General features: G+C 40.9%; 1 protein-coding gene across 8 annotated transcripts in view; it reads right to left on the reverse strand.

Annotated features, from left to right (window-relative positions):
- Positions 1–339: 339 nt before the first annotated feature.
- Positions 340–13,404, reverse strand: part of METTL25 (methyltransferase like 25) — a 467,640-nt gene continuing 454,575 nt past the window's right edge. For 5 of the 8 annotated variants that reach the window (XM_063927684.1, XM_063927686.1, XM_063927682.1 and 2 more), the window contains 3 exons: positions 11,725–11,799; positions 2,625–2,696; positions 340–1,417 (listed from right to left, as the gene is read on the reverse strand). In XM_063927684.1, the coding sequence (XP_063783754.1) occupies positions 1,328–1,417; positions 2,625–2,696; positions 11,725–11,799 (237 nt within the window). In that variant the 3' untranslated portion in view covers positions 340–1,327. Of the gene's footprint in view, positions 1,418–2,624; positions 2,697–2,880; positions 3,452–11,724; positions 11,800–13,404 lie in introns of those variants that run through there. The other 3 variants (XM_063927687.1, XM_063927689.1, XM_063927688.1) reach the window with 2 other exon arrangements.

Here is a 13,404-nt window from a genome sequence, read left to right on the forward strand (position 1 = left end):
CACACACACACACACACACACACATACTGTATATATATATATATCTCTGATATATCTATATATGCACATTATACACACACACACATATATATATATATATATATATAGCACACATTCATGTAAACTGTACATACATAAACACACATACATACTGTACATACACAAGCACACAAATACAAATACACAAAATATAAAATTTGGCTCTTCAGGGGGGGTTCCAGGTACTCGTAATTCCCCCTTTGTGCGCCACTGATATTGGAAATGTGTGAGATTTTGTATTGATTACAGTAAATATAGCTATAGCTCCAATACATATAGTGAAATCCAATTACAACCATAGGTTATTCAAACAAGAATTTATCAATATAAAACAGAACACACAGAACCTTCATAAAAGCAAAAATGATCCAAAATGTAACATTCTGAGTACGATTTGGGAAATGGCTTGGACATTTCATCCTCGTGCAGGATTATAATTTATACTGGTTGTCATTAGTCCAAATATAGATCAGTTTATGGGTGAGAATTCACATAGCAGTCTCAAAAATATATACCAAAATGTATTGTCTGAGTTTTTATGGTTATATTGATTTAATTTAAAATAATTTCTATATAATCCAGTACATCCAGTAAGATTTTGCATAATTCAAACATTCAAAGTGAGGAGCTTCCATACACAATGGTAAGAACATACTTGGCAATTACTCAATTTCTAAACAGTTACAAAATCAGGGGGGAAAATAATTGACTCAACGTCAGATCTAGAAACACCAGAGGTAATCACAGGGCCTGAATCAGAGGTGTAGGCAAATCCGTTGCAACTGGGATCTGCACACAGCAGTACTACAAAGATGTCCTAATGCTGCAGCCGAGGGGATCTGTACAGAGATGTCCATTGGCGGCGTCTCTAATCCACCGTTTGCGAACAAAGACGCATTAGTTGTACCTATAGTTGCTCAGAATGGCCATCAGCAGTAAGCCACCAGTGCCAATATAACTGCATACACAGACGCAGGCTGAGACACCCCCCACCAAACGCCCATGAAACGGCTGCGTTTGACTCGCCAGCCCTCCCACAAACACTCACTGACCATCAATTAAGTTGCGTCCAAATGTTCACTGTGACCACCGCTTGTAATCAAAGTTGGAGCGTGCACAGTGGAAAAAAGAAGGCTGAAACAACAGCATTGCAGCCACGCTTGCATCAAGCCCAGTGTCACATCAGTGAAGCTGCAGAAACCTTTATAAATATTGAGTAAAGCTTTTTTTTTTTTTTTTATATATTGTAGGTTTAACCTGCACAGTTTATAAATAAAATATTAAAACATTAGGGTTGTTTCAGAGAAACCACTGCATAGCAACGAGGTGATTTCACGGGGTCAAACAACTTCACCAGTCCAGACCACGCCAAGTTTTCCTAAAAATAATAATAAAAAAAATAAATACGTACAATATGCTTTATGTATGAAAGTGAGTACAGTTTAATTCAGAAAAGGAAGGCAGCATGCGATGATATAGCTGTAAATGGATAGAATTAAAGAGTTCAGAGTGCTCTAGCAGAATATGGCTGGAGCAAAGCATTAGATAAGTGTGAATGTATGATTTAATAGCTGACTACTTATATAATCCTACATTTCATGATTATTAGACAAAGTGATAAAACATATACACACTAAACTCTTCTGAGAATTTTTTTTTATCTATCTTTCATTTATTTTTTTTAAGGACAGCGTTTGAAAAATCCCAACAATATATCTGCAATCTTGTGTAAACTAGGTCAAATGCACTCCGGTTCAATGAAAGTAAATCAGTGCAGCATGAAATATGCCTGATCTGTGCACTTGGAAATCATACGGATTTCTGATTTACAGTAAGCTGGCAGCCAGAGAAATACATCATTATCTGCATATTTCAAAATTGCTTTTTTGTGTGTAAAAATTCCATTTAGAATAAAATCCAGCATTTATAGCAGCAATTTGATTCCAAGAAAGGATTTGAAAAGAAGGTACTGCAATGGACACAGTGTAACTGTTAAACAGGAAAAAAAAAGTTTATAGTGGAAAAATGGGACTTTTCCCTGGAGAGTGTTCAATGTAGGAAGATTGCAAACATCTTTTTCAGACATCAAAGAAGAGGTTGCATAAGACATTTTCATTTAAAAACTCAACCAATATATTTCTTAACTCACTAAACATGTTTTGGCAGTGGGGTCACTCACTGATGTTAAAGCAATCTTAGATAATTGTCTTCTATTAAATAAGGTGGCAGCATTTACTATAATCATGTCGCTTGGTAACTGCAAAATTAGGCAGATCGATCAGTTCAACCAATGCTGATGTCTGTGACTAAACTGACAATCTATATATAGTTGCTATAAACATAATGCCCGGGGTCTTGCAAATTAGACTACAATTAAAATATCATTAATGTTATTGCTCTGACTTAACCAAAAATAATAACATCTGCTGGGCATATGTTTAAAACTATTTTTTTCCCTCTCTATCCAAATGATGCACATTATTAAATGTGTACTCTATGAGTTAGACTCTCCTTATACAGTAAGTGTGAATTATCTCATGCAGTGGGACAAACTCACCATGTCAGACATGAAAAAGTAAACATACCTGTTCTCTCAGATAGCAAAGGCGGTCCAGAAGAATCAAGGCCTCGATACAAGGAGCCAGAAACACTTTAAGCTGAAAGGAAGATTTATGAAGCATTAATGCACCGTAAAAATCATATAATAAACTTTCAGGCTAAGAACGAACATGTGTACTGAACTGTATCGCCCGCACGGTACCGATCCAACAAATCCAATAAGGTTTCTAGAGCTTGATACATGTTACAATGACTTCTTAATTTTCCAAAACATGACAACAGTCCACCAAGACTTGGCAATTTTAATGTTTAAACACATATATTGACAGTATTTACATAAAGCAATGCACATGGATAATAACTTCAAAATCTAATTCAATTGTTGCTCTGATCGGGCGATCGTACCATGGATGCCCACATTTCTGCTGGCACCGTCCTGAGGTGGCAATCAGAAATGTCAAAATTCTTTGTGCGCCCAAAACAACTGAATTGCTCTGTCAGGTGCCCATTAATATTTGCAGCTCAAAAGACAATTGAGTCGCCCCATAGACTTACATCTGGCTTAACACAATAATTATTTGTAAAACCTTTAACAAATTAAGTGTCAAAAAAACTGGAAGTTTCCATATGAAATAGTGGTACAGTCATTGTATTGATTCATTTGTTGAAAGTCTTCACATGCAAGTGGCAAAGCCTTCTGGCAGAAGCACTGTGGAGATTGCATTACAAGGTTCCCTTTGGATGCAGAAGTGTGGCTGTGCAAGCTTATCTTGTGGCTGCAAATGGACTCAGCCATTGCACTGGGATGGGGTGAAAATCATTTCCTGTGCTGGGGTAGAGAAAAGAAGAATTCCTAGGAAATAAAAACAATGGTCACTGTTCTAAGGTCAAATTCACCATGATATAGCAAGGGCAGGTTAAACCAACTTCTATCTGTCTCTTTCTGGGCCTAATTCAGACCTGGTATAGGGGGTCATTCAGAGTTGATCGCTCGCTAGCAGTTTTTAGCAGCCGTGCAAACGCATAGTCGCCGCCCACAGGGGAGTGTATTTTCACTTTGCAGGAGTGTGAACGCCTGTGTAGCAGTGCACCTGCAAACACTTTTTGTGCAAAACAAGACCAGCCCTGTAGTTACTTATCCTGTGCGATGATTGCTACGACGACTGACACGGTAATGACGTCAGATACCCGCCCAGCAAACGCCCGGCCACGCCTGCATTTTTCCAAACACTCCCAGAAAACGGTCAGTTGACACCTATAAACGCCCTCTTTCTGTCAATCTCCTTGCGTTTGGCTGCACGACTGGAATCGTCGCTAGAACCAGTGCAAAACCACAATGGACTTCGTACCCATACGACGCGCATGCGCATTGCGGTGCATATGCAGATTAGCCGTTTTTTCACTGATTGCTATGCAGCGAACAACGGCAGATAGCGATCAACTCGGAATGACCCCCATAGTTAGGAAAAGGGGGGATGCGATACCTGCGATCCCCAATGTATGTAGTAGTGTTTATAAGTATCGCAATGAGAGGATGCCTGTGTAGTCTGTACACCACTAAATTTCCAGTCACAGTGCTGAATGAATACAGATCTGTATATAATACAATTACAAATAGTTGTGTGTCCCCATATTGTCTGAATGAAGGGAACAAATATGAACCAAAACAAAACAAAATACTGCCAGGTACAGTAAACCACAACACAAAGGACCTAGGGTAAGTTTACTGTACCTGGCAGGCCGGGGCGCCGGCCCCCCAGAACAGGAACCCCATCGATTGTACCAGTGAAGATGGCGTTCTTCAAGGCATACCATTAACATTATACAGGGGAAGCACAGGAATCACCCCAAGTGCTCAGAGAATTTGTCATATAGGACTCCGGTCATTAACATTTGAGTGACTGTACACAACTTGAACTCTTTCTCACGCCACTGCTATTGTCATTTTGTTTTTTTCTTTCCTTTTATTTTGTTTTGGTTCATAATTGTTCCCTTCATTCACACAATGGGGGTAATTCCAAGTTGATTTATTTTCAGTGCTGAATGAGTAAATAGTTGTGTGTCCCCATATTGGGGGTAATTCCAAGTTGATCGCAGCAGGATTTTTGTTAGCAGTTGAGCAAAACCATGTGCACTGCAGGGGACGCAGATATAACATGTGCAGAGAGAGTTAGATTTGGGTGGGGTGTGTTCAATCTGCAATCTAATTTGCAGTGTAAAAATAAAGCAGCCAGTATTTACCCTGCACAGAAATAAAATAACCCACCCAAATCTAACTCTCTCTGCACATGTTATATCTGCCCCCCCTGCAGTGCACATGGTTTTGCCCAATTGCTATCAAAAATCCTGCTGCGATCAACTTGGAATTACCCCCAATATGGGGACACACAACTATTTACTCATTCAGCACTGAAAATAAAGTTGTGTACAGACTACATAGGCATCCTCTCATTGATATACTTAGAAACACTACTATATACATTAGTGAGCGCAGGTACCGTACCCCTCCTTTTTCCTAACTATACCAGAATTCAGAGTGTGGACAACTCAGCAAGTACCAGCAGCCCCTGACACGAGTATTGTGTAGCGCTGTACGCCAAAACCCCTAGTCACTTAATTCAGACCTGATCGTAGCAGCAAATTTGTTAGCAGATGGGCAAAACTATGTGCACTGCAGGGGGGCAGATGTAACATGTGAAGAGAGAGTTAGATTTGGGTGGGGTGTGTTAAAACTGAAATCTAAATTGCAGTGTAAAAATAAAGCAGCCAGTATTTACCCTGCACAGAAACAAAGTAACCCACCCAAATCTAACTCTCTCTGTACATGTTATATCCACCCCCCCTGCAGTGAACATGGTTTTGCCCATCTGCTAACAAATTTGCTGCTACGGTCAGGTCTAAATTAGGCCCTCTGCAATACCGGAAAATGTAGTCAATGGGTATTTGCATCTGAAAGCAAAATTATATCATAATAAAAATAGATTAAAAAACAAAAAAGATGGCCAAGTTTCGCGGAAACAGGCTAATTGGACTGAATTGATAATTAAACAGACAGACAAAGGGGTTATTATTGTTACTTGGCTCAGCAAACTTGTGGTTGTTATAGGAGAGGAATCATTAGAGCCTGTTACAATGTTTTCAGATGCAACTGCATTGTGTTAAAGAGTCGAAACCAAATATGTGTCTGATTTGTGTATAATAACTGTCAAATAAGTTTCCGCAGTCAAAAAGATCCAATAATACAGTACATACAAATTACATAACGAAACTTTCACACAAACAAAATACCCAACCCTTTATGTTTTTTTATGCATTAAAAATGATGTGAAAGGGGTTAGAAACAACAGTCCTCAAGGCACACTAACAGTCCAGATTATAAGGATAACCATATTTGAGCACACGTGACTTAGGGGTCTATTTACGAAGCAGTGAAAAGAGTGGAGAAGTGATCCAGTTGAGAAGTTGCCCACGGCAGCCAATCAGCTGCTCTGTATAATTTTATAGTATGCAAATTAAAATATGTTACATCAATGCTGATTGGTCGCCATGGGCAACTTCCCTACCGGCTCACTTCTCCACACTTTTCACTGCTTCATGAATAGACCCTTAAATTAGTACCACAGTTATTTTGATTTAACCATCCGTGCTATAGCATGGACATCACTAAAACCTGGACTGTTAGTGTGCTTTGAGGACTGAGGTTGGGAAACACTTCACTATTGTAAGCAAATATACATTAATTCTTTTAAGCTTCATTTGCAAGGATATCAATCGGGCAATTTCCCAAACTAATTATTATAGATTACAAATTGAGCCTTAAACTGAAATGTTTCAAAATAAGATAAAATATGGTAATACTGAGGACCAACTAAACGAAGTCAAGCCTTGCAGCCATAATAAGTTACAAAAGTGAACAAGCCTGAAAATCAAGTAAATACAGTATAATAATATTTTTATAATAAGATTATTTTGCAATACTGATACAGTCTACATTTCCTGCTTAAGCTTTCCTCAGATGTGGAGACAAGGGTGGAGAAACAGAGGAACCATTTCCAGCAGCTGACCAGTGGAATACAGATTTAATCAAATTTCTGTGAGTCACTGCCTTTTTGAAAAATAGATATGGGACTTGCATTTCCCTACTCAAGTCAAGGATTTAATCTGAACCTTTACGTATATAATTCTAGAGAGAGAGAACAAAATAATTAGATGGAAACAAATGTGCATTTTGAGAGCTGAAGTAAAACGTTATTAGCTAAATACAATAACATATGGCTTAGACTGCTAAAAAAACGCATACAAACCACATCTTCAGTGATGTTGGACACAGGCAGAAAATGATACACTAGAGACATCGGCTCTCATGACTCCATTCAGGGGTATGTACTGTATAATGTCAGAAACAATCACTCACTGCACAGTGCACACACACACACACGATCCCAAATGTGTACATTCAGACTATTAAAGTAACAACATATGACACCAGTGCTAGAATATATAGACACTAAGGACTACACATGTGTGTGTAAGGAGGAGGTTGGAGAATTATCTATACAATGTTGGAAGTGTTGTGTGAGGGAGGGTTATACATTTAATGATGCTTATACAAGGAAGCGTGTAGTCAGATAAGGGTCTGTTGGAAGATTGATGTATTGCTTTGTATATTTTGGTCTGCAGCAATGAGATTATACACAAGTATGAGATCGTGGAGTCACCTTATTTCTAAGTTGTATTGGGAAATATACATATGGGAAACTAGTTACGTAATATGTATCAAAATCCACTTATAATCCTGAAAATAATATAAATGTGCTAAGCAGCCTTACGTAATGTGTTAAGGCTAAACGATAATGGAGAATACATCTGTATCTCACACTGATCTCTGTCAGGAAAAGAGAAGACATTCTGGCCTCTCAAAGTTAGGATGCAACAAATGTTACAACAACTCGGTAATACCCAATACTTTTTCATTACAAACATACTTTGAACATAAAACCAAATGTGGAAATGCATCTAGTGCAGATTTATAGAGGTGATAAGTGACTCTTTGGATGCACAGGTGTCTTGCAATGTTTAGTTGACCAAGTAAAAAACCCAGAGCATCTCTACATAGTATAAAATAAAGTTCCCAGTAGGCGTCTATCTGTCTGTTCAGGCTAATCTCGAGAACTGCTAGACAACGTTATAGAGCATTTGTTGAGAAAGGTTTAGATATATAAAATATTAATCTATAACAAAAGGGAGCCAAGCAGAGATGATTTTAGTGAAGCAAGTCAGTAAGAGAAGAATAGTAGGGCTCTACAAAGCCACACAATGGCCAAGAGTGGTAATGCAGTATCTGTGTTCAGTTGCTTGAATTATAGCTAAAGGCAGTCCAGATAGCTTTATTCAAGGGAGTAGCTACTATGAGTGCAGGGAGTGCGGTTGCTCTGGGGCCCACATCACCTTCGGGGACTACATTCCCCCTGCACCCAGCTCACCACAGTATAAATGACAATGAGAACAGTGACAGAACGAAGTGGCTGTTGTGCTGAATGTACCATGCAGCAACTTTCCGATCATAGACAACTGCACCCTCCCACTCCTGGTTACTCCCACTATGTAAAGATGAGGGTGGAGCTACATTTTGTACTGCTGTGGGAAACATTTAGTCAGGGCTACAGGAGTGATGATCCCTCTTGCGAACTGCTTCTTAGTCACAGGCAGAATTCAAGTTGTTACTAGGAAGCAGTTTGCTGCAGGGATCATCAGTGCTGCGATACCCCTGTTAGACTGATCAGCAGCAGCTCCCCTGTTTCTCTTCCCTCTCACAGAAGGCTTCAGTCTGCAACTCAGCCCTGGTGAGGAAGTCATTACAGTTCATCCTTTATATATGTCCCTGCCCCCATCTTTCGTTAATGTTCCTCCATCACCTGCTTCTATGAGTCATCAGTAAAATAGGCAAGTTTTCTTATGAGTGCCTCTGCTTCCTGCCTCTCCAAGTGTGCCTCTGACCCCCCTCCCCGTGAGTGTCTCTTCCCCCTCATGTGCACTTATCTCCACTCCCCATATGTACCTCTGCCCCTTGCCTCATCAAGCGTGCCTCTGCCTCCTACCTCCCCACGTGCACCATTATCTCCCCTCCCTATTTGTACCTCTGCCTCCTGCCTCACCAAGCATGCCCCCCCTCTCCATAAGTACCTCTGACCCACCTCCCCATTGGTGCCTCTGCCTCCTACTCCCCATGTGCACCTATCATCTCCTCTTTCCCAATATGTACCTCTGCACCCCCTCCCCATCAGTGCCCCTGATCACTGCCTCCCCAACTGTGCATCTGACCTCTCTCCCCATGAGTGCCTCTGCCTTCTACTTCCCCATGTTTACCTATGACATCCCCACCCCATATGTGCCTCAGACCTCCACCAAGCATGCCTCTGACACCCCATATGTACTTCTGGCCTCATCGTATGGGCATGTTTTGCTATGGGGCCGATGAAAAAGATTTACCTGTAACTCTACATAGTATAAAATAATGTCCCCAGTAGACGTCTGTCTGTTTGTTAGGCATAGTGGCCCTCATTCCGAGTTGATCGGTCGCATGGCGATTTTAGCAGAGTTACACACGCTAAGCCGCCGCCTACTGGGAGTGAATCTTAGCTTCTTAAAATTGCGACCGATGTATTCGCAATATTGCGATTACTAACTACTTAGCAGTTTCAGAGTAGCTCCAGACTTACTCTGCCTGTGCGATCAGTTCAGTGCTTGTCGTTCCTGGTTGACGTCACAAACACACCCAGCGTTCGCCCAGGCACTCCCACCGTTTCTCCGGCCACTCCTGCGTTTTTTCCGGAAACGGTAGCGTTTTCAGCCACACGCCCCTGAAACGCCGTGTTTCCGCCCAGTAACACCCATTTCCTGTCAATCACATTACGATCGCCGGAGCGAAGAAAAAGCCGTGAGTAAAAATACTTTCTTCATAGTAAAGTTACTTGGCGCAGTCGCAGTGCGAACATTGCGCATGCGTACTAAGCGGATTTTCACTGCGATGCGATGAAAAATACCGAGCGAACAACTCGGAATGAGGGCCAGTCTCAAGAACCACTGGACAGATTTTGATGCATTTTTCACAATTCCATAGATCATTTGTCAAGGAAGGTTTAGGTGTATGAAACATTAATCTATGACAAAAGGGAGCTAGCAATGACAAAGTTAGTAAAGCAGGTTTTCTCCCGTGTGAAGCTGGGGTGGGTCGCTAGTTTTGTTTATAAACATTTGTTATTCTATCACATTCGGGCCTTAACTTGTGTACCATGATGAAATAATATAAGCGGCGGGGGCAAACTACCTATATGTCTCACTGGGAGTTTTCCAGGTTAGCCTGTGGCCGCATGAGACATGGGATCGCCTTCTGCATTTCTAATGCTCCTCCCGGTCACTCACCCTAGGGTGATAATAATGCACCTGTTTCAAAATAGCATACCATTTGTATATTACGTAACTGTCAGAAGTGCAAACATGAAACCGTATTTGGTACTAGCATGTCACAGGTGCTACTGTAAATAGTCATGAAAAACACAATTTTTTCATAACGAACACATTTTTTACTTTTTGAATTAGAATGCCAAGTAATGTGTGTCTACCACATCACCTGAGCACAAGATGCAAGTAAGGAAAGAATACAGACAGGTATCCAGATGATAGAATCGACTTTAATTAGGTCGACATGCATTATGTCGATATGTAATAAGTCGACAGTGCGTATGGTCAACAGGTGCATATGTTCAACACACATATGGTCGACACAGCTTTTTTCCACAAAACTTTTTCATACATTACTATTCACGTGGACTTTCACTCGCCATGCGAGGGTACCCGATACACTAACTGGGGTTCCATGTGCTGTGACGGTGAAAACGACACCATTAAAAATGAAGAAAAAAAATGTTGCGTTTACCTTTTTTTGTGTCGACCGTTTGTCATGTTGACATTTCCCAGTGTCAACCAATAGTGGTTGACCATGTGAGTCATACCCATACAGATATACAGGGACGGACTGGGGGCCGAAATCGTCCCTGGCATGTGCCTGCACGCACGCACATGACAGGGGCACGCGCGCAGCAAAAGGAGAGTGTGGATGCTGATGGGGGCGTGCCGCAAATCAGGGGGCGTGGACTTATGACGCCCCCATTTCCATGGAGATGGGCGGGGGCGTGCCGCGAGTCAGGGGGGCTTGGACTTGCAGCACGCCTCCATTTCCATGGAGATAGTCGGGTGGCAGCCAGACCAGAGAGCCGGACACTCGCTGCGTGAGGCCTTCCCGGCTCTCTGTGTGACAGGACTGGCCCATCAGCCCATCGGCCCTCCTGGCATTTTCTAGAAGTGCCAGATGGGCAGTCCGGCCCTGCAGACATACTATAGTAAAAAGTAAAGTATCAAATGTGTATTAAACAGGTGGCTGGAAATCAGTAACTATTACACATGGTAACACTTTTTGGAATCTTATTCCGCAGTTACCATTAACGTAATTTAACATATTCACTATATGTTTTAAAGCGGATTACAATCCCACAAATGATCATATAAACCAACAGGCGGATTTTATCATCCAAGCATTTGAAAACACAATTTAGGAGCCGCCTCTCTATATAATATTATTAAATATTATATTTTAGAACTTCTGGTAACAATTTATTAAAAAATTGCAATATACTGTACTTATTAGTTATTAAAATGTTTCCTGGTGATGGGAGTTAGATGAAACCCCTTTTCTTTTGCAGGTTATAAACTGCACATGTTAGGGATATTCTGTATTACAATTCCAAACTGTAAAAAATAACTTAAAGGGGAGGTCCAGCTTCAGGCACACCTATCTTTTATATATATATATATATATATATATATATAACAAGAGACTTGCTTTGCAGCTGCAACTGTTGTGGATGCACACACCTGAGCTAACCTGTTGCAGTAATAAACCAAGCAGTCTGGGGGACAAAGTACCAGACGATAAACTTTTGAAAATGCTGTTTTCATTGAACCAGACTTCAGTGTAACATTACAATGCAATTCGTTATAAGAGCAGTATTTCTGTTATTACCAATACAAATGATAGCCAAGTGTAATGTAAACATATTGAAATATTACCCTGTTAAATGCCTCCAACTCATTTCGCCTGGGCTCATATTTTTCATAATATCTCATTATTTCTCGGTCTGAAAGCTGAAAGAAAAGGGAACAAATAAAATGCATGTAATTACAATCATGTCATGATTTGAATAGAGGACAGTATCAGTGATTTATGATTATACTGCAATTGCCAGCAACATCATTAAAGGTATCCAAACAAAATAAAACTTGGAGGTTTTGGCATAAAACCACGAGCAGCAGAGAACACTAAAGTGTAAAGAGTGAGAGAGGGAACTATAATGTGAGGAGTAATTACAGCATACATAGCCGCACTCACACCAAAACTGAAAGAGGAAAATACAAGTTACGTTTACTTATTAACTTATTTTACAATTATTCTGCAAATCATATATATAGTCCAGGTCAATTTTTTTTTCTAATGTGTGGTGTTTCTTGTGTGCAGATGGATACTTTAACAGTCCGAGAACTACTAATATTATATTAATTGAAAAAAAAAAAAAAAAGAGTAAATCAGGGACATTTCTTGGGTTTTAAGCAGATACATAAGGACAGATGCTATATACGGTACATTATTTCTCTACAAGTGCTTCAAAACGGGCATGGTGTGGGCTTAAAAGTGGAAGCTCGAGCGTCAGCTACTCCACCGGACCCAAATGTATTTTTTGCTTAGCTGCGAGTATGACAGCTGAACAGATATGGCGTTTATCTCTGTACTGAGCACCCACTGTATAATGTAATGTCACACAACTTTCTCCTCATTGGTGGACAGATGGGAAGGGTGTGTGTGACCACTCAAGAGCAGGCTGTGCTATTATACAGTTGTCATAGCCATTTCTATGACTTTCTTTTACTTGAAGCGGTGGGAAATGGAGATCTTGCATCTGAACATAGGATGATTAAGTTATTCCCAGGAGATGTATCAAAGCTTCTAAAGAATGGAGAAATGAAGAAATTGTCCCTGGCAATCAATTGTATTTGAAATATGCTAGCCTGAAGCTAATTGGATATCAGGGGCAACTTCTCCACTTTTCAGCAGCTTTGATACATCTCCTTTCCAGCCTCTGATGGCCTGTAACTACCGCAGCACGATGCCAGCCTAGTATCTGAAAGTAAGAAAATATAAAACTGCATACCAGGCTTGTGGAGCTGGAGCAGGGATCAACTGCTGGAAGGCTGATATCTTTGGTTCTGGACATAGTAGAGACAAGCTGCCAGTGCCCACCGAAAGGGGAAAGTCCCAGCTCTTGGCGAATACCCTCAGAAAACCTCTACTTCAGACAGAACCCGAGATATCTGGCTGGGAAGAGCAATGAACAGGCTCGGATGGGGACCACTGCTTTGAAGTCGGAAATCTCCGGTTCACAGGGCCGATTTAAAAATAGGAGAGTTATGGTAGACTTACCATGGTTAACTCTCTTTCTGTGAGGTACATTGGGTTCCACAGGGAAAACATCGGGGTATAGAGTGGATCTTGATCCAGAAGCACCAACAGGCTAAACTTTAGGCTTTCCCAGGACGCATGGGGGCCTCCTCTATAAACCCCGTCTCCAGACACTGGAGCTCAGTTTCGTTTAACCAGTCAAATGCAGGAGCAGGCAAGAGAGAAGGCAGATGTTAGTCACATAGAACCAGATTCTCACGACAGGAGAAGGGAACAGCGGCTAATGCCATACATAC

This window comes from Pseudophryne corroboree, chromosome 6, assembly GCF_028390025.1.
Source record: "Pseudophryne corroboree isolate aPseCor3 chromosome 6, aPseCor3.hap2, whole genome shotgun sequence".
In the NCBI taxonomy this organism is placed as follows: domain Eukaryota; kingdom Metazoa; phylum Chordata; class Amphibia; order Anura; family Myobatrachidae; genus Pseudophryne; species Pseudophryne corroboree.